The sequence below is a fragment of the Gavia stellata genome, chromosome 15 (assembly GCF_030936135.1).
Source record: "Gavia stellata isolate bGavSte3 chromosome 15, bGavSte3.hap2, whole genome shotgun sequence".
NCBI classification, from domain to species: domain Eukaryota; kingdom Metazoa; phylum Chordata; class Aves; order Gaviiformes; family Gaviidae; genus Gavia; species Gavia stellata.
In genome coordinates, this window is record NC_082608.1 from 3,239,238 (window position 1) to 3,261,286 (window position 22,049).

Below are 22,049 nucleotides of genomic sequence, written 5' to 3' on the forward strand. Positions count from 1 at the left end.
CAGATCTGCATGGGGGCCAAGCACTGGGCTTGGGGGATGCACTCGGCAGCGCACATGGGACCCTGCCAGCTTTTGAGCTTTTCTCCAAGCAAGACCATGCTCCCCTCCGCAGCCCCAGGGCTCCCCAGCACAGACCAGCATGCTCCACCAGCACCACCATTATCCGGCAGCCGGGTCAGAGGGAGGAAAGCCGGCATCAGTGCAGGATAGGGGGAGATGCTTCACAAGACCAGGGAGGAGAGGGGGTAAAGACCCTGGCCAGGGGATCATCAAAGCCTCAGAAACACAACCCTTTGCAGAATCACACATAATCACAGAATCATTAAGGTTAGAAAAGACCTGTAAGATCATCAAGTCAACCACCAACCCAACCCCACCATGCCCACTAAACCATGTCCCGCAGTGCCACGTCCACACGTTCCTTGAACACCTCCAGGGATGGTGACTCCACCACCTCCCTGGGCAGCCTCTTCCAGTGCTTCACCACTCTCTCAGGAAAGAAATTTTTCCTAATATCCAGTCTGAATCTCCCCTGGCGCAACTTGAGGCCATTTCCTCTTGTCCTGTCACTTGTCACTTGGGAGAAGAGACCAACACCCACCTCTCTGCAACCTCCTTAGCACTGAGTGATTGCCTCTGAGTTACCTCCTTCCTCCATGGCCTGGCGATGTTTGAAAACAAGGTCAGCCAGCTTAGAAAAACCTGCTCACCCGCTGGTTTTTAACACTGAGCTTCAAACACCCTGAAACGAAGCGCAGCCAGTGCGGCACTGCTCACCTGTACGAACGGGCACAAGACGATGATCACGATGGAGCAGTGTCCCCATCCCGGCTGCCTCAAGACCGCCTCTGCCTCGCCGGGGGGAAACGAAGACCGATGTCTCCCTCGCTCTCCCCTTTGGGATTTTGCCTTATTTTACCAGGGAGCAGAGCAGTGGGTGCCATGCCACGAGACCACACAGCCCCCCCGGGGCTGGCTGCACTTCCTTGCCTGCTACAGAGGGTTGCTGCTGGTCTTTTTGGACGGGGATGCCGGTGCCACCGTGCCGAGCTTGGACAAGTCCTGCCCAGTTTTCCCTCGCCCCGTGCAGGCAGGGAGAGTGATGAACAGGCAGCCTGGGACCACGGATGCCGCAGCTGGTGGAGCACCGTACCGGGCCTCCTCCGTGGGAGGCACAGGCACTACCGCAAGACAAATAAATAACAATAGAGCCAAGGGAATAATGTGAAAACATTTGTTGAGCATTTGGATTGGGAAAAAAACATTTGAATGCAGTCACAAATATTCCTGGATAGCTGGACGATCTCTGTTCTGCCTAGAAAAATACTCACAACTGGCTCAGAATGTGCAATATACACTATAGATCTATGTGTGTGCATTCTTTCCAAGCACCATATTACACATATACATAGAGAGACATACGTGTCACATCGGAAAACGTCTGTATAGATAGTGTACTAAATTCATTGTCAAGGTACCTCACGCTTCATCTTCCTCTGTCGGCACGCTTTGGAAAGAGCCCCACATCGGGCCAAATCCACCCCTTCACCCAGGCAATTATCATTTAATACATCTTCCGCTATCCACGCTCTGGCTAAGGAGGGAGTATTAAATCGATAAATCTCCTTGGCAAAGACATATCATTGCATTTGGGATCTGAAAAAAATTCTTTTGCGGTTCCCCCCCCCCCTGCACACGCCCCTGTCTGCAACCAGCAGCCTGCCCGTAATGAAGGCGTAAATATATTAATCAGGAGCTCAGACAGGCTCTGCTATAATTACAGATAGGTTTTGATTAACTCTCGCACCCAGCCCTGCTCTGATTGCTGGCACTGGGGATCTGATTGCTGCCTCGGTGCAGGGCGGCTGTTCCCCTGGGCTGGGGGCTATGTCCCTCCTCATGGATTTAATATAGACCTGCAGGGCTGGGGGAGCTGCCGCCGCTAAACAGGGAGCTGTGCGTGCTCCTTTGCAGGGCTGATTGGATTATTCCTTTAATTAAGAGCGCAGGGTTTCTGGGACATGATTTGCCCTGCCGAGCGCAGGGGCTGGATGCCAGCACAGGACTGGCTGGAGCTGGGGGCTGCACCCAAGTCCCCGTGCCCCGAGACCCCCACTGCTGCTCCAAGCACCGTTGCACTACAAAGACACAGTAATTCCCCATTAATGTCCCCTTCCAGCAAGATCTGCAACACCACTGCCTTCTCCTCTTCTCCTCTGGTAGTTGGCCAAACCACGTACCACATCCCCCACGGGTGCTCCAAGCCCATCAACTGATTTTACACCCGGCTCCGTGCTGTTTATCCCACACTCAGTTTCCCTTCCAGAGGTGCGAAGAGTGCACTGCTGCTTTTCCATTTCAATCCATACAGCAAATCAATGGGGTAACGTGCTGCTATTCACCTCCACTTTTCTGTGGCTCCCCAAGACTCTATAGCCTGTCTCCTGCAAATGCCACCAATTTCCTGACCAACCCTTCCCATGCCTTGTCTGAACAGATCGCTCTGTGTAACACGGGAGCCTGCTCCTTTCAGAAAATCCTGTTTATGAAGGCACAGGCTATGCCGAGTGCTGTCTGATCACGCGGACTGGCTGCGGGTGCTAGAATATAAGGCTGTGAGAGTATGTATAGTTAAATGTCCGGATTTGACTACCTAACTACAGCCTATAACCTCGGTTCATCTTTAGGAAAAACCATACAGGTGATTCCCACGTTCATTTAAATCAGCTTAACTCCCTACATCGAGAGTCGTTGGATGGATGGATGTTGGGTACAAAGCTACGCCAGCCGGTGCAGAGGAATATTGGGGTGTCTGTGAAGATCTGATGCTGTTTGGCAGACCAGTGAGTCCAATAGCTCTGAAATTAAACAGCAGTGGGTTTTTAATTCCTCCAGTTAACTAAGTCTGGCCATTTGCCAACCCAGCTGTGACATTTGCTTTCAGGAGCCAGGTCTGAAACGTGTGTGCTCAGAGGCTTTTCAGCAATCCCTTGGGCTCTTCTCTAGCAAATGGCTTATTTGGCTTTGCAAAACCAAGTCATTAAGAGGACCAGCTCCAAAGGAATCCTTCCCATCGTCTTATTACAACATTTGTCAGCCTGTCCTAGGGAGATTTAATGAGGTTTGGTCTTATTAATTCCACCCTGAAGAGTTATTTCCTCCTTGCTTTGCTTGAGAAGTTAAAATATTTATGGAGCGAATATAATAATTGCTGCTCAACGAAGCCGCTTTGTGCCAGAAGCTGTTGGAGGGGTGCATCTCCAAGCCTGCTCTTTTCTATCCAGCTAGTCCATTAGTTCAAGGCTAGAAAGACTTCGGCATCACAGATACTACCCTGCTGCAAAGCATTTTGCTGGCAAGCCTTGGTTGAGGAAGGAGCATCGTGGCTGCCAAAGAGGCAGAGGAGGGTGAAAAAGGGCATCTCTCCCTTTGCTACGTCCCCAGCCGCCTGGCCTTGATGTCTGCTGCTGCAAACGGGCGGCTGTGTGCAACTGCAGTGAGGAGCAAATGTAAAAGCCTTGTTGAAAGGATGGCCTTGAGATTTCTGCAGGGGACGGCTCACAGGAGAGCCTTGGAAAGCGTCACCATTTGACAAACCAGGGCATGAGCCAGAGACATTGAAAAATGAGAGAAGGAAGGAGTTGGAAAAGGACAACTTGCTTTAGCCACAGGGAAATATTGCCCAGTGTTGGGTCCTCTGGTCTGTTGGCTGAGGTCCAAGCCCCAAATCCCACCCCTCTCTGCACATCACAGGCTTTTTATGTGCCTGGAATGCACCTTCCCATGCACAGCGGGTGCACACATTGCAGCACACGTTGCTCAAAGCCCCGCCACACTCTTCCAGCTTTCATTTCCTTATGCACCTGCCCCATATCTGCCCAAATTCTGGCACAGATTGATGAAAACACCCGTGGGATGTGTTACCTGTGCAAATCACAGCTGGGATTTTGGTGCTGTTGAGTGCTTGGACTTGCCAACACCGGCATCGAGCATCCCTCACTAGGCATTGCAAACTGATGCCTAAAAACTGGGCTCTCACGGCCGTGTTCCTGTGGGTATCAAATGACTGAAAAAGGAGATTTTCGATGTTGTTGAGCATCTCAAAGTTTCTTTGCTGGCATTTTTAAAGGTCACTATTTAGCTCGTTAAGACTACAGGATGTAAAATATAAATGACGCTGCACCACCCACGGACTCGGAGACCCCCCGTGACAACCCCGCACCTTCCCTTCGCCTTGCAGTGTTACAGCCTGACCTAGGAGGCTTTCCACTGCTGATTTTCAGAGACGTTGGCCAAATTGGCTGACATTTACCAAGCATGGGGATGTTGACAGCTTCTCCAATTGTTATTAACTCCAACCAGCGCTGAAGCATGCCCACAGAGTGATGACACCGAACCGAGGAGGTTTTTCAGACGGAAGCCAAAGCCAATTCTGTTTCACCCACACTTTTCCTCCAGTTAAAAAAAAACCCCAACAAACCCATTGCCATGCCATGAAACAACCCTGTCAAACCTCATCCTGGGCTGACGGAGAGGTTATCTTCCACCCACTCACCCCTTGAAAAACCAGGCATGTGTTGTGCTGTAACCTCCGAGTGGCTGATTTAAATTCGTTGCTCATAATTGCCTGTTTTCTTCCAAGAGATATTTTCTTATAATTAGAATAACACTCAGACCTTCTCCTCGCTCCTTTCCCTGACTCTTAAATCCCTTCAAAAGCGGAGACCCAAAACTGATTGCCTGGCACATAATCAGTAGAAGAAACCTGAAGAGAACAGACACTTAAATAGTTGATAAATGAAAGCATTAACATATGAAAGACCCTCAGCCTTCCCGAAACGGCTCTAAAAAAACAAATGAGACACCTGTTCAGATAAAAAAAATGACGGCATCACATGGGTTTTAAAAGTCTCTTGCTATAAAATCCTCCTTTTATATATCTCGGTGTTGGACCCTTCTCAGCTCATGTTTGCCTTGTCTGGTCCTGAAGGTCTCCTGCCATGGATCCTTCCCAAGGAATTTGTCACAGGGCTTCCCTCTTCTCATTAATAGAAAATCTCCTTGCTGCAATATAATCCCATCAGTTCTCGTTGCAGCCATGTGGCTATGAAGGGCAGGTAACTTTTGGCCCATGCATGCGCTATACAGACACCCCCTGAGGTCACCTATGGATCAAGAGACATACGGCATTCTTCCACCCTGTCCACTTACTTAGCAGGCAAAGAACAGGATTGGAAATGGAGCGTGGCCTCCTACTTCTGAACACCCTGGCTATAATTAGCTTTTCCCTTCACACAAGTTCCTAATTAGCTGTATTTAGTATCCACAAGACCGTAAATTAATACATACTTTATTTCAATTTTCCGAGGAAAGTACAGATTTTGTTTTCCCAACAGGACCTACTCGAAAGACCCCGCAGATGTAACGACGTGGGATGGTCAAGCTGCTGACGGCTCAGCCTGGCTGTGCCAGCTGGTTATGTGTTGACTTGGTCCCAACCTTTCCTTTTGGTGGCTCCTTCAAAGCTGCTCTTGAGCTATTTGGCAAGCCCACAGCACTGACGCCTGGTGGATTTATTCCCTCCATCATACAATTTATCTGATCCCAGGAGCAATAGCCTTAAAATGGGAGGAGGAAGACCATGTCCTACAGGAGGTCCATGAGAGCTGGAGCCAGGGCAGCACGAACAGGACCTCCAGAGAAGATGCTCTTCCTTCTCAGTGCGAGAGGAGGGACATGAATTTTGCAGCGACAGAGCAGTGAATAAACATCTTCATCTAAAAATAAGCTCCAAGAGAGACCTTCTTAAGATGCATCTCCCTGCCAGCCCCGCTGTGCTCCCTGGCAGTCTGGCAGCCCGGCTGGATCTCACGCACAGCCCTGCGGGGCTGGCAAGGAAATCACACGGAGAAACAGTTTTCCGGTCTGCAGTCTGAACAAAAAAGTTGGGGAAAATACAGTTCTTGCAGAACTGGAGCAGCACTTTTTGCTTTAATTTGCGGTGCAATATTTTCTTAAATTAATTTCAGAGATAAATACTTTCTGAGAAGCTAAAAACAAGTGTGCCTTGTTTCCTTTTAGATTATTCTTGAACTATAAAGTTTCATAACTTTTCCAGAAATCCACATAACTTTTTTGCTATAGAAACTGATACTGAAATTGTTCAGAAATGTATAATTCAAAATATACGGAAAGATGAGTCAGCCTTTACCAATTCACCGCCCCATCACCACTCCTTTCTTCTTTCAGGCAAAACCATTCACCATGAATACATCTTTAATTGCACCACAGGAGTGTTTCAAAGCTGGCGTTTCATCATAAAGCCACCCATCCAAGAAAGGGGCAAAAAAATCCCTAAAACAACTCCCTCCCCCTCAGGGCAGATCTCTGTGCTGCAATGGCGAGGATGGACGATGCTGTGAGCCCCCCAGAAAAGGCAAACTGGACATTTGAGTAAACATCCTGACCCCTAAAGAAGAGCCAAACACTTCCAAGGGGGAAGATGACGACAAGGTGCGCAGGAACTCCCGGGGTTCAGCCAGTACAAAGTACCAGGAGATAAGCTGTTCCCGTGTTCGGCAGGAAGGAAGCCAGAGAAGTGCTTCTCCGAAGAAGAGCCTCATGTGCCGTAGGGTACGAATTCACCCAGGAGCAAAGATGAAGAAACAGATGGGCTGCGCTGCGCTGGATTTGGCCATGGGCTTCAAGCCCAGACCGGGAGAGCTCAGCTGATGCTCATGTAACCAGCACGGCTCGGTGCAAGCCGCGTCGGGGCCAGATCACGATGCCTATGGGAAGCCCCGAGCCGCTCAGGCTGTTTGGGCTGGGCAGTACCCAGAGCTGCTCCCACCGTGTTGCGGTCACACACAGCCTCCTGCTGCCCACTGCTCCAGGGGCCTCAGATGACCTCGGTATGAACACCAACTTTGTTCAGCAGAGCTCAGGTAAAATGAAAGGATGGGATAAAGGATTAGCTGGAGGGGGGGCAGGAAAAGATTATTTTTAAGGATTATTTCTACTGACAGGTGTCATCATTCAAAAAAGAGCTGTGTCATATTTGTCAAGCTTAATTTTGGCAGGTAAGAATGCAAATGAGAGCACTCTATATTGCTGTTCTGGTCTGTGCTATAAAACAAAAAAACCCCATCCATCATTTTTAGCATGCAAGACTGGTAGCAGATGGTGCTCGCTCTGGGGCTGTAACTGAGCTGCTCAAACGAGTGTGCAAGTGTGCTGCAGCGCTGGGGGAGACCATGGCCACGCCGGCATGGGCAGCGGCGAGAGGAGGTCCACAGCAGCAGCTCTTGTCAGGCCCCAGGAGCCCTGCACCTCCTGTGCCCTGCGACAACATGTCATAAGGCGGAGACAAGAGGGGTGACTTGCAGCAGGAACAATTTAACTCCAAATAACATATGCAAACCTAGTCACCCGTATGTATATACCTCTGAGCTCCCAGCGCTGCTGGAGCATCAGCAGCTGGTACTGAAGGTCAGTACACTCAGTTTTCCCTTTATGATTTACATATTCTCTCATCTAAATGATTCTCAGGGGAAAATGTGTCTGCAGCTGGTTTGAGTACAGTGCCTGTCCGTAAGACACAAGTGTGGTATTTGGCACCCTGACATGAGAAGGCTCTCGGAGGGTGAGTGATGTGTCACCACTTGGTCATATTTCCACTCCTGGTTCATTAAATGAGCCAAAAAGGATTTTGGCAAGTGATAGACTGGCAATGGAGCTGGCAGCATGCAAGCAAGGAGTAAAACATCATCTTTCACATCTCCTTTTGCTCCTCTCCAGGACCGAAGGTGATGCTGAACTTCAAGCAGAGGGTGGTCCAGGGCCACCCGCAGGACCTCAGACCTCCTCCATAACTCCCTCCTGCTGCCCCTCACTCCTCTCTGAAGCCACTCTCTGAATCCCCCCTAATTTGCCAGCACACACCTCCCCTGCTCTGCTCACCCTGCTCCTGGCCCCTGCCGAAGCAGAGCGGCGCAGCCTTTCCCTGCACCGTGTTCAACGAGCACCAGAGAGATCAGCTCCCTTTCATTTCAGTACGTGCGTGGGGGGCTGTTGCAATTTCAGCTCCAATTTTGGGTAATTTTGCTTTCCAAGCACTCCCTGTCCATCTGGGACAGGGCATGCGCCAAGGATGGTTACTGGTGCTTCTTGGACCCATTTGGTGCTGGAGCACGTCTGATGAGGAGCGGCTGAGGGAGCTGGGGTTGTTCAGTCTGGAGAAGAGGAGGCTGAGGGGAGACCTCATCGCTCTCTACAACTACCTGAAAGGGGGTTGTAGCGAGGTGGATGTTGGTCTCTTCTCCCAAGTGACAAGTGACAGGACAAGGGGAAATGGCCTCAAGTTGCACCAGGGGAGGTTCAGGCTGGATATTAGGAAAAATGTCTTTACTGAGAGAGTGGTGAAGCACTGGACCAGGCTGCCCAGGGAGGTGGTGGAGTCACCATCACTGGAGGTGTTCAAGGAACGTGTGGACGTGGCACTGCGGGACATGGTTTAGTGGGCATGGTGGGGTTGGGTTGATGGTTGGACTTGATGATCTTACAGGTCTTTTCCAACCTCAATGATTCCATGATTCTGTAAATGATCTGAACTTAAATCTGAACTGTTACGTCCTTGAGGGTGTTCCTCATTCAGCATTTTTGGGACTTCTTTGCAGCTTGCTTTTAAAGTTTGCCTCACTGCTAAAGGTCAGCTGTGCTGAAGTTTCCATGCTCAGTGCTGCAAAATGCAGCACTCCCCCCATCCCCAGCACCCTTCGAGGCTGGCAGGGGTGGTGGAGGCATCGGCTGGGCACCGTTCCACAGTGGGCAGCCCGAGGCAAGGGGGATCAGTAACCAAATGGGAGGGACAGGTCAACCTGGCTCCGGTCCCCCAGCTCCCACCGATACCAGGCACGCAAACCGTGTCCTTCCCGGTCATGTCGGTTTTGATATTTGCCTATGGCACTATAAAACAGTAAATGAGAATTATATAAGAACATCTCCTGCCGTCAGCTTTTTTTAGATCCTGAAAGTTCATTTCCTTTCTCTCCAATTTAACTTTGCATTTCCCATCGTCATCGGCAGTCATGTCAACGCGGCACGGACATCGCCATATCGGAAAATAATTACAATGACAGATTTTGTTTTGCTGTATGAGACCTTCCACTATTGAATCTAATTACTGCTGATACTTTATGAGCTCCTCCAGCACGAGATAATTGCTGCTTTCTCTTTTTACGAGCAAGAAATAATCAGTTGTCTTTTAAGGTGAGAAATATAAACAGCAATTAAATACCACGGCTATCCAGCCCCTCCCGTCAGCAGGCACCTCTCTTCAGAAAGCCAACACAGAAGAAGGTTAGGCTCCATTTATCATTTGCACTGAATGCTTTTTTAAATGGGGGGGAGAGGACGGGAGTAAGGAACACTCTCAAATGATCGATAGTTTTCTCCAGCTGATGAAATGCTTATTTTAATATGGAGAAGTAGGAGCATCTCGCAAGCAAAGCAGTTTGCTCATAAGCCACAGTGCTCAGCACCAGCACCAAGCCCTTTGCAGGATACGGCCTCGGGGAAAAGCTGCAGACACAGCAGCAGGCTCGAGCAGCGAAGGGCACAAAACCACCCTTGGCTCCTTCCAAAACCTGCTGCTTTGGCAGTCTTTTCCCTGATCCAGTGTTTCTAAAAATATATTTGTATGTACATATCTCCTAAACACCCCGACATCAGCACGAGGCCCTCGGTAACGGCATCGCACACAGAGGAGATGGACCAGAAGGAGACCTGTATGGGGGGACCCATCAGACAGGTGGGAGCTCACACCAGCTTTTGCAGTCCTGGGATGGAGAGCCTTCTCCCTGGGGCTGAAGCCTTATCCTGTAGGTGTGAGCCCAGCCCTGGAGGAAATAAAACACCCCTGCGACATCCCCCAGGCTGGGCTATGGGAACACACGTGGGCTGGAAACCGGTGAGAAGACCTCAGCCACATTATTTTATCCGTTCGGATCCCAAGAAGCCTTCTTCTGACACTCTGTTTTGGCAATCCTGACACTAAAGCCAGAAAGTCTAGTAAACAAATATATATACATTTTTTTAGGGAAAATAGATAGTGAAAAAAATCTCAGCTGTCAAAAAAAAAAAAGCACTAATGGTTTGCACTCAGGAAAAGCTTCTGATGTTGCTTGGAAGTCTGTCCTATCTGAACACTGGAGATGAGTTTCTCTGCCACCTACAACAGCTTATTTTCTGTTTTGTTTTTTTTTTTTTTCCCTTCAGTTCTTTACTTGAACAAAGTGCCTGTGTTTGAATAATTCATTGATGAGATTTGTACCACTTTGTTCACAAAATCACAGCAGGGAGCGGTGTTTTTCATGAAACACTTCTTTGCCAGCTCCTCTCTGTGAAGCAGTCTTGCTCCCTTTGCTCACTTGCCAAAAGTCTGCCAGGCGGCGAAGAGCAACACTCCCCACCGGCTGATAAAATGGGGGTGATGAGGGGACGCTGGGGCAGCACTCCCCTTCGTCTGGCTTTAGCCATCTAGAAGGGAGATGTCTACATTTGAGATGAGGAGTGGTGTGATCCTTCAGCGTCACAGGAGGAAGCTGCCTCCAGCGCTCTGGGTCTCCCCGGTTCCATCCACTGAACTAGAAGATCATGATGGAGGTGACCAGCTCAGGTTTAGGTAAATAACCTTTACCCGTTGCAACTAAGGCAGGTGAATCCTGCCACGAGTTGCTGAATCAAGAAGGGAGAAAGATGCTCTTACGAAGGCAGTGGATCGGGATTATGAATAACCACCCTGCTTCTGCTGCAGATTGCTTATGTGAGGTAGTACCCACATGCTCAGATGCCTCATTTATAAACAGGGAATAAGCCATCTTCCTCTTGCAAAATACTGGGAGGAATTAGTCGTATATATTAACCTCACCTTTGAAAAGCAATGGTGGAAGGCATCGTGAATAGCAAGTTGAAGGGAATTACTGAGATATGTATTAGCATGTTAACATGTACTTAAAACACATAGCTGGCAAAACTGACTGCCAGAAAATTTGCTAATAACGAATATAAATGAGGCATGAACAGACTCAGCAACTTAATTAGAAAAAATGAACTATTACTGTCATCCTGATTTTTTTTACCCTCTCATAATGTTGATAAAAAATTCACAAACACTTCAGACAGATCGGTGCTTAGCCAAAGACTTTTGCCTTTAGTTTATTATGGCAAGACATCAACACATGGAATATGTGGCTTCCCTTTCCACGCTGCCCTCCTCACAAACATTAAGAAGGATGGATTTCAATCAAGCAAGGAAATCAGGCTCTTTACTCAGCAACAGGGGAGAGAGAAATTTGCTGTTTCCCATTCTAATTCCTAAAACTTCTTATCGTTACCACATCTTTAGTGTGGAGTAATTTGAGTTTCTCCTTTAGCTTCAAAGATAAACGGAAGGGAGATTTCAATTTGGATTACTCAGAGGAGTGCTGGAGTTGACTTGGGAAGTCCTTACAGATGGTTGGAAAAAGCAAAACCTCCCTACTTGGCTCAGTCCTCAGTGCACCACATTACTGCTCACCAGTGAAGAGGAAGACTACTTTTCTCTCATCTTGGCACAAAAGAATCATGCAAATACGGTTGAAGGTAGAAGTGGGAGAAGGATTGATTATCCTGAGGTAATAAATTTCACTGATACAGCCCAGTTACTTTATTAAGTGGTATGGAAAGGACAGGAAAATGGTTTCTAAGAGCTCTATAAGCACTTCTCTCCTCCTGGTAAGACATCAAATGAACGATGCACCTCTCAGTGGGGATGTTTACCTAGTACACCAGCTCAGATTTTCTAGGTATTCGTAAATAAACTTCAGTATGCTTTCTGATCAGTGCCACTCTCTAGTAGGCCATTATTAACAGTATCATTAAGGCACATGGAAGATTTTTTTAAGAAGCTAGGGGTACTCTGCACATATAAAATGGGACATTATATCTCGGTCTTGGTGCTTGCATGATTCCCCTGTCGTCTTTCAAACACACAGGCCTCTAGTTTCTAACACAGCAGCTGCGCACACGAGTGACCGTATTTCTGGAACTCAGGATGCCTTCCAACATGGAAGCTGTATTTAACGACGGCTCTATATTATGAACTTTCCAAAAGCACTCCCAATAATGCTAACAAGAACTCATGCATTCAAAATCCCACCCTAGAGACCCACGGACTGTGTTATCTGAAGGCAACTGGAGCACCTTCACACTTCAGGCAACGCAGAGCGTAAGCCATGGCACAGCCAAGACCGCCTGTCAGACTTAGGAAGGGTGCTGAGAAGGTACAGTGCTCTGCCACAAAGCCTTCATGCCACCATCTACTGCACATGACATTGGCACCTTCGTTCACAATCTAGCCAAGATTTTCAAGACTCATCTGCTGTTAACACAAAAAAAATCCACCGTCGTCATGTTGCCGCGATGATCCACTTACCGCACAAACGCAACGGCACGAGGAGACAACACTGCTGAACAAGGTGAAGACCTTGGGATTTAGATGCTCTGTTAACACTTTCAACCATCTTTTCCGAGGCCGTGGAGCACAAGGCGCAGTAAGGAGGACTCACCCGTTTGGTGTAGTCCATCGCCTTCAGGATGGAGAGGTTCAGTGTCTCCAGCGAGGCCAAGACGTCTTCGTAGTCTCCCATATGGTCGGCAAAATAGTCTGGGAAAACCAAGAGGGACATAATGGGAACTGTTGATGTAACTTAATGCTTCAAGGCTACGTGACACAACAAGGTCTATTTATTGGTGGAAAGAAAAACCTGAGAGGGTGGTTTCAGGTATATTTTTATATTCTGTAACCTGAGCCCAAGTCACAACTTGTCCTGCAGGGATGGGAAGTGATGCAATTCCCGTGAAGTTTGGGACCATTGTAAAAAAGAGGCGTGAGGCACAGTAGCTCCCATTGAAAACAACTTAGCAGGTGCTTTATTTCCATGCCCACTTCTGTGTTTGACCATATCTTGGCTCTCTCCCTCCTATTGCCAACACGGAGGGAGAAGTCTCTAAAGTAATTCCCTTTCCATTCCCTTGACAGTCTTTACCACTCAAAGCATCCAAATACCTGCCAGGTTCACCTCAATTTATACGAGCTGAGACTGGCCTTACATCTTTCCCTACATTCCCATCACGTTTGCACCTCAGCCCACAATCACAGGTTGCACAGGCTTCTAAGGGCAACTTTTGCCCCAAAAGGAAGAAAATGGAGCTGCAAGACAGGCCCAAAAGCACATGTTCTCCATGGAGAGGGAGTCCATGCTTTCTCCGTGCCATCCTCATCCCTCTTGCCGGAGGGATGATCCGCCCCAGGCTGCAGCGCAGCTCTGGCAGCGGCCAGACACAATCCCAGCCGCTTTTCACCGATGCAAAATACAGCCAAAATCGGTGTGTCCCCGCACGGACAATGGCTCCGTGAACGTGTGAGCCCCGGTGTGGTTTCGTGCGTGCGCTATGGAGGCCTGAAATGCACTGTTCACAATGGAAACAGCGAGAAGTGAAGCGCAGCAGCAAGGCATGCAGGGTGTTTGCAGCGTAGACGCGAAGTTACCCAATTTCTGGGTGATTGACACAGACTACAGCTAAAAGCTGTTCCTTAAAAGCCACCAGCGCCGTTCCTTAGCGCTAAGACACGAAGCTTCACACCGAGGTGACATCTCTCCGGAATGCAACAAGACATAAACTCCAGGAAACAATCCTACTAATTAGGTTCTCATGGCTTAATTAGAAGTGCCTATAGCTATTTACAGCCCGAGAACATATCCAAGGAAAGAAGATTTTGGCAGAAACCGGAATGTTACAGCATGATTGACAGCAGCTGTTTGCTGTTCCATGATAAGCCAAACAGCTTATTTTCAGGGCACCATGTTTATTTGTGTTATTCTTATTACTTTACTTGGGAAAGAAAAACTGAGCAGATCTTAAAGGTAAAGACTTTTTGCAAGTCCTGAAATGAAAAGCTGGACCCATACATTTCAGGAGAAATGAGCTGCTGTGGGCAGAGCACAGCCCTTGAGACCGACGAAGGGGCACCTGGGAGGAGAACGGTGTTGATTTAACCAAGGTATTCAGTTCTACTGTTTTAGCCTTATTTATTCACGTGGACATCTGAGATCAGCTCTTCCTATCCTACATGGTCCTTGCTCATGGCTCCTATGTGTCTGCAGAGAGCAAAGGGATCAATGCTCAGGAGATGAGCATCGCTGCAGCCCGGGGCTGGTGTGGGAGGAGGTGGGTGCCCCCCCCGCCCCTCCCCAGCAAAGCCATCACCCACCTCCCCAGTAGTCTGCGAGGGGTCGATGTGCATCTCCTGTTTGTAGAGTACACCTCAGTTCGCTGGACAGCTTGAACCGTTGCATGCAATGTCTGTGTTTCATTTAAACTGAAGGGTGGCAGGTACAATTCGGTAGCTGTGCTCATATTTTCTGGGTGTACTAAGTGCTCCCAGCTATGACTGGGACCTCCTCTGGGGGTGAGGAGCTGCACTACCATGTTTAAGTCAGTCTGTGTGCTGGTGCTTGTTGCATTCATTGGCAGGAAAAATCCCAGAACTTTATAAGATGCTACCTGATACGGATTAAGCCATATCAAATTTCTCATATAAGCTGCAAGGCTCAAGAAATCACTTTTAAGATGCTCTCACCGTCTTACAACACACGACCCATTTCAAGAGAGAGACCACAGCCTCCACCGAGCCAAAACGAGGTTTTATGTTTAAAATAATACTTAGAAGAGTAGCAAGCAAATTGCAGGCAAGGGCAGGTAGTCAGCAGATAATGGATCTAGGCAGGATCTTGCGCTGATCGATCCTTCCTCCGGCCTCCCGCGGGAGGTGATGGGTTTATCTCCCTCCTTTCAGGGCAGCTTCACCCCCGGGAGAGGCAGCGAGGTGGGATCACGCTGGGTGACAGCCCTGTGATTTTCTGATTTTATCAGACTGATGGAGAAAGCAGGGTGGGGGCAAGCAATGATGTTACTACCCCTGGATTTCCCAGCAAAGCTGATGGTACCAGCTGTGGGGTTTTGGTTTCTTGGGTCAGCTGGCAAGGAGACCTAACGCAATGAGAAAGGAGCGATGGGAACACACCCATCCTATCTTCAGCAAGCCAAAAGAATTTTATGAAAGGCTTCATTTCTTGCATGCCAAAGCAGTAACAAGAGGGGATAAGCAGCTGAAGGGTTGCTGCCTTTGCTGCAGGCTTGAATGCTCAAAATCCTGCGGGGTGCTGGGGTGAGAAAGGCAGGGTGTGGGCAGGGGTTAAGTACACCGAGAGGAGAGAAACCCTCGGCAGTGGCCTGGTGCAGGCAGACCGGCAGGCTGCGATGGGCAGAGAGGCTGTAAAATTATCGGGACTAACGAGAAACCGCCCGGCGCTCGCCCAGGCACCCTGGCAAGCGCCCTCCTGGCTGCGCAGCCCACTCTCAGCGAGACCTTTGAAGGCTGTAAGTAGTGGCAACGCGGTGAAGGTAAATGCTGAAGACCTGCCGAGGTGGCTTTATATGTTCTTCTGCATCCTGGCACAGGAGGGGAGGAGAAGAGCCGGATGAATCCTCTCCAAGGCCGCACACCTCTGTCTCCCCATCTCCTCCCAAAAAGCTGGGGCGCAGGAAACGTTTCCCAATACCAAGTGTCCGTGGAAAAATACACCCGAGCGAGCAGGAGGAGCCCCGTGCACGAGTTGCTTCCCATCGAGGCAAAGCCCTTCACAAATCCCAGCAGGAACTAGTCCCTTTCTGGTCAAGGTGTGGGACAAAACATTATCAGAGATTTTTCTTTTCAGCCTTTAATTTCTGCAAGCCGTGGGAGGTGCAGCAGAGGTGGCGTACACCCTAGGCAGCCTGCTGGGAAACACGAAGGTTTGCCTAAGGAGAAACACATTACGGGTATTGCAGAGGGATACTGCCTTATTGAACTTCAGAGCGGAGCTGGAAGCCGTGACATTGCCAGAAATTAAACTCCGGCTTGTTATCGAACAGGAGCCAGGTGCTCCGCTCAGCTCTGACCCCATTTGTCTTGCAAGAAAAATGAAGGAAAGTTTTGCCAATTTTCCTATGGAATAAGGGGTGAAGCAGCAGAAGTGCTGAGACTCCCCAGCTCCGCCAGCTTTGTAAGGGGTTTCAGGCATCCTTTGGAAGCACACGTGCACGTAACGCTTGCTTTTGCCCCAAGAGAGGGACCGCACTCACCGCACAGCTCCTTGGTGTCCACGTTGCTGGAAGAGGGGGAGCACGAGGCGGGGGAGGAAGCAGGAAAAAAAAGAGAGAGAAAGACGATTTTAATGTAAGGGACAGACAAAGGCTACAGTTAGCGGACTTAACCCCAGCTACCCACCTGCAACGTCACCCGTCCCCTCAGCGGCCCCCAGCCACCGGTGGGGACAGCCTAAGAGGAAGACAATGGCTGGTGCCACTCAGGGCATCCACGCACCTCTGCACCACCAGCATCCGCGCAGCTGGAACGGGTTCACGCGTTAATTCAGATATCCCCTGAGGGGAAATGGGGAGTTGTGCATCCCCCCCGAGGGTGGACCTGTGCCTATGGGGGAGGCGGCACACCCGGCACAGAAACTCCTTGGCCTTCATCCCAAATATCCACCCTGGCAACACCCCGCTGAGGCACCCGATGCGGCACAGGAATGTGTTTGTTCCCATTTGCTCAGAATAAAAATGCGCAAAGTTTACATTTCTAGATGGGTCAATTCTCCCGATTCTGCCCCTGCGAAACATCCGCGGGGCTGCGCACAGTTCCCGCCCGGGACTTCCTCCAGACAGAATTGCAGAATTGCTTCTTAATACATGAACATTTAGTTTACGTAATGACATTTCAACAGACAACCTGCTCGGGAAATAAAGATTGCTGCTAATCTCTTTGTGCCTCAGATTCCCACACAATTATCAGTGCCGTTCAAGCACTGGAATGATCTCTTAATAGAATTATATTTTATCAATCCATTTATGTCCTGGAAAGCTATTTCTTTAACTAAACTCATCCCTTCTCTGTCTGACCTGTCAACGTAAGCGGATTAGGGAAAGAGATGTTTCCAATACCGCCTTAGTCAGCTGCATCCTCCCGCAGCCCTGCCCTGGCCCCCGAAATCGCCCCGAGCGCCTGCCCGTGCCCTGACCGACAGGTCTGCTCCCAGCCCGCAGGACCTGCGCTCTTCCCTGTCTCCATGACCCGAAGCTTTCACTCGCTGCTGGCCCTCTCTTGGGATGAGATATCCTCCTGAAGGGATGATGCATGGTGGGAAAGCGTCCATTTGGGATTGCTCATCACTACCACGGCCACACTCAAAGCATATCGTCGAGGATTCATGGCACAAAGCGCGGTGCCTTTGCAGCAAGCTGAAGTACCCAGGAAAAATCTCATCTCTGCCGAAATCTTTCGCCGTCTCCCGCAGCAGGCTCAGACGCCGTGGGAGCGGAGCAGCCTCGCTGGGCTGTGCGGGGCAGCGGGATGGGGCACAGCCTGCATTTCCCACTCAAACAGCATTAGCGAGAGAGCTCCTGCTTTAGCAGAGAGACTAATATAGGAGATTTTTTCTTTCTATTTTTCTTTCTATTTAGGCTCTGCCTGAGAAGATGGAAGTTCCTGCAGCTCGGGGACGCTGCTGGCCTCTCACTAGCTGCATTTTGTCACACAGGCACACTAGCCAGGTGCGCTGCTAAGCAGAAACACGTGTGCCATGGTGATACCTGGGGAGGAAATTCCCCAAATTCACAGTGCCACCCGTGCCCGGGTTCCCCCCAAAAGCAGAGCCTGGGTGACGGTACTGGGGACCCCTTCACCGCCACTCCTAAGCTGGGGGACCTGCCAGGCACTGGAGGCAAACACGAACATCTCCATGCCGTGAGATGCTGGCTGCCAGAAAGGTGCCACCCGACCTGTCTCATGCTTTCAAAGCATATGTTACTGAATCACACCCCCTTTGGGGGAACTGATGTCTGTCACAGTATAAAAAAGTCACCTCTCGTCTCAAACACCTTCGTGGTGCAGGACGCGCGGCGTGGCAGCTGCCGGCAGCAAATGCGCTGGCACAAGCTTCAGCCGGAGCTGTGAGCGGCACATGCATCTCTCTGCAAAATGAGCTTTCTCACTACTTTATCTTAATTCCCTCGGAGATTTATCATCTTTCTCAAACCCTGGAATTACTTCACTGAATCCTACAAGCCCCCCGGGGATGCTGCAAGCTCAGTTTCCCTGACTTGACATTCTCATGCCCAAATACACTGAATATGCAGATTCGAAATGCTACCCGAAAGAGCTGACTCCTGAGCGAACAGTCCACAGTGCTTTGACAGCATGTGATTGCTAACATCGAGCCTCAGCAATTCACAGGCAAAGAAAATTCAGGTGGGGGAAGAAACCCAGAAGAGGCACTTCCAACACCGGCACAGTCCCATGCCCACCTGAGGACCACGGTCAGTCTTTCCTCAAAGCTCTCACCAACACAGAGCCTGGGAAGTCAATCAAAACTCTCAGGCACATGCACAGGAGTAGTTTTTACATCAGCATCACCCACAAATGCTTAAATAATATTTTTCAGAAGCCAGTCAGTGTTTATAAACACCTACTGAAGTGGTTATGGGTTTGCAGCTAGGGGATGTTACTGAGAAAAAAAATCTGTTATTGTATTCCACATGGTTTTGCATTGTAATAATGGATCTGCTGCTGCCAAAAATGGTCTTTTATTTCCTCACATCCTGCCATCATATTATTTAACTTAATTGTGCTTGAATGTTAACTCGGCTGAGAAGCTGCTTTTAATTTTAAGCCATCTTGCATTAAGAATAAGCCTAATTAAAGAAATTACTGAAGTCATAAGCTGACTTAATAAAAAATATGATAATGTTCAGATGAAAATTTGTAAGGAGAAATCAATGGGTACTTGAGCACGACCCATGGCATTTCCTAGAATGCTTCCATCCCGCAGGAGCGTGCCTGTTGGGAACATCGCTGACACGCAGCCATGTCCCCATCGGTGTCACAGGGGGTTTTGTTGCCCAACCTGGGTGCTGCACAGCTGAACACGCAACGCAAGGGATGTGCAATACCCAGCTACAAAACAATTTACAAGCTGCTCTGGTAGTTTAATGCTTTAGTAACTAACTCCCCCATGGGTTATGCCAGTAGGATTTTTTATGATGCAAATATTCAGGATCTGGGTTTCAAGCCTCGTGAAACAGGAGGTGGTGGCTCCCCACAAATACCCTCGCCATCCCTAACCCTTCAAACCCAGCGCTGCCCTTCAGAGGATATTTTTGGAGCAGTCACGTATCACGAAGCCCTTCGGCATGAAAACATTTAGGCGTGCATTAGTTACCAATTTTTTTCAGCTGGCAAATATTCAACACAAGCCACAATAAACTAAAAAGAAAAATTGCAACAAGTTGTTCTCATCTTTTCAGAGAAAAAAAAAAAAATCTTTCAGCTACCAAAACACTTGGCTATGAATTAGTTTTTAATTTTACTCATTTTTACATTAATAGTATGACTAATTAAAGAACTTATTGAAGCCATAACCCAACTAACTTAGCAGAATATAACAACGTGCAAATGAAACTTTAAATGAAGACATCATTAAAGACTTCTGTGTTACACAGTTTTTTCTGCATAGTAGAGACCACATCTGTCTGATCTCTTTCCAAAACAAAAGTCTTTCTTTCAAAGTAGAAAAAAAATCAAGAAAATCCAAGTCTTTTTGGTTTCAGGTCTTCTCTGTTTTCCAACCAAGGAAGCTGTAACGTGGAGCAACACAGCCTTGCATCCCTATTCTTGCTGGGGATGTGCACCCTTGAAGATTACTTTCCAAGGCAAAGATATACTTTGGAGATCCTCCATTCGCCACTTGGAACCTAATTTCTCCGACAGAAATACGAGCCAAACACGAGAGCTCAGCTTTCAACCTAGAGCATCTTCTGAAAAATCAGAGTCCAAGCCATAAACTGATTTGGCCACAAAAAGGACTGTTTATTGCTCACCACCGTTTAAATACACTGGGATAATTTGACCAGATAAACATATTGGCAAGAGGGAAATCGTTTTCCCTGTTGGTTCAGATCCAAGTATTTAAAAGAAAAAGAAAAGTCCTCCAAGCGTGATACTCCTTCCTCGTACGTGGGAGTTTAAAGAGCAACAACCATGCTGGGAGAGCATCTCCTCAGCGGGCTTAATTAAGCGAATTTGCCCAGAGAGTAATTACTGCCGCACGACCAGAAAGAGGAGGAGGTTGCCCAGAGTAATCGCTGTGCCCTTGCGTACTCCAGAGAGAAATACATTTCTCCCCCCAAAACCCCACGCAACGTTGAAATGTGAGCAAGCAGCTTGATGAGCGCCTGAGCTAACGAGGATCCCTGAGAAGTCACCTCTTTGCCTCGCCGTGTCCCTGGCTGCAGATTATCCAGCGGATGGGCTTTTATCAGAATTGTCCCTGTCCTGACTTTCTGCTGCTTTTCCATTTTCCAAAGCACTTTTAAGCTTTTTTTTCTTCTCTACCTGCCTTTCTTGAAGCACATTACCATTTTTGAGACTTTCTCCCAGGGAAAGGTGGGGTGGCAACAGCAGACAGAGGCAACACTGCAGCGGAGTGTCCAACAGCCCAGGGATTACGAGCTCAAGCCGAGCATCTCGGCAGCCAGATCTCTGAGTGTGTGCCGGTCCCCCACGTAGCCTCCAGGTCTCAGGTCAGAAGCTCCAGCTACACTGATACAGATCAGCCCAACACTTTGAGTGAATCAGCATTTTCCTGCGGGGAAAAAAGGCATTTCTGGAAATTTCCCACCATGAGTGGGATGCTCTAGCTCTGGATAGGCAAGCCCAGTGCGGCGCAGCGCTGAAAGGGGTTACCCAGAGAACATCCCGGGAGGTGTTCAGGACTCAGCATGGCAACGCCAGGGCTGTCTTGGTCCAGTGCTGGTGATGGTCCCACTACTAGAGACTAGAGCCCGGCAGAGGTCCCTTCCAACCAAAACTGCCATGGGTCTACCATCCAGCAACTCTCCCTCTCTTTCCCAACACCTCCCTGTCTCCCTAAGGCAAGGCTGATGGCCCCGACTTGCTGCTGTTAATGCATTTCTCTAGGCTTCTCTTCAATTATAGAGAGGAGCAGGAAAGTTATCTCAGAATGGAAAAGATAAGGTGGAAGAGCAGAGTGTGAAATTCCCTTCTTCGGCTCCGGCTCAGCCAAGGGGAGATGTCCCAGGCTCTCCCAATGGGGCAGCACAATCAAAAACATAATGGGAATTCAGAAGTTGCAAATGCATCAAAGCCTCATCTTGACAGTGTATTTTTCATGCAAATAGCTGCCTGGATGTGCTGCTCAAATGCTACTCACCACCTGATCGGCTTCAGCTGAAGATAATAACCCTTTTACTTGGGCAGATGAAAGGTTTGCATCAGCAACCACACGGCTTAGTTGCTTCACCAGCACAGAAAATGGAGGTTTTTCTGAAATCACGTTCTACTTTTATTTCCATCTTCAATTCACAGCTTTGCGTTTGCTACAAGGCTTCAAACGAACATGGAAACAAATTATCCTCTAGCGTTAGCCACCTGCAAAACTCATTTTCATTTAGGAAAGACTAAAAAAACAACATGTGCAGCTGAGAAGTACTATTATATCCAATGATACGCCTTCTAGTCCCAGCAGCAACAGCGCTGCATTATCTCAACTCCTCAGAAGTGGAAAATGTACATCCAGATGCCTAGTAAGAGGTCACAGATGGTCACTCTTGATCATTAGTTTCTGAACTCAAAGAAACATTTTACACGAATCCCAGAGTGAGAGAAATTATTCCAGGCAGAGCAAGAGAAATACCAAATACTGAATGCCAGCCAGCAGCTGAATAACTTTAATTCTAAAGAACTACGCAAATTTCCAAGCCCGTCATCATAGTCTTCTGGAGAACCCTGCCAAATCCTTCCCGAGACCTACCCAAGTACCTCCTTCACCTGCCCACTCGCTTTAAAAAGGTATGAAGTAAAAAAGGACTTCCAAAATCTGAGGTGCCGC

At 48.7% G+C, this 22,049-nt stretch overlaps 1 protein-coding gene across 1 annotated transcript in view; it reads right to left on the bottom strand.

Annotated features, from left to right (window-relative positions):
- The window catches only part of NECAB2 (N-terminal EF-hand calcium binding protein 2), an 85,374-nt gene that overhangs the window by 7,612 nt on the left and 55,713 nt on the right, over positions 1 to 22,049 (bottom strand). The window contains exons 4-5 of the mRNA XM_059825028.1: positions 16,225 to 16,250; positions 12,606 to 12,703 (exon numbers count right to left, since the gene is read on the bottom strand). Coding sequence (XP_059681011.1) covers positions 12,606 to 12,703; positions 16,225 to 16,250 — 124 coding nt within the window. The remainder of the gene's footprint in view (positions 1 to 12,605; positions 12,704 to 16,224; positions 16,251 to 22,049) is intronic.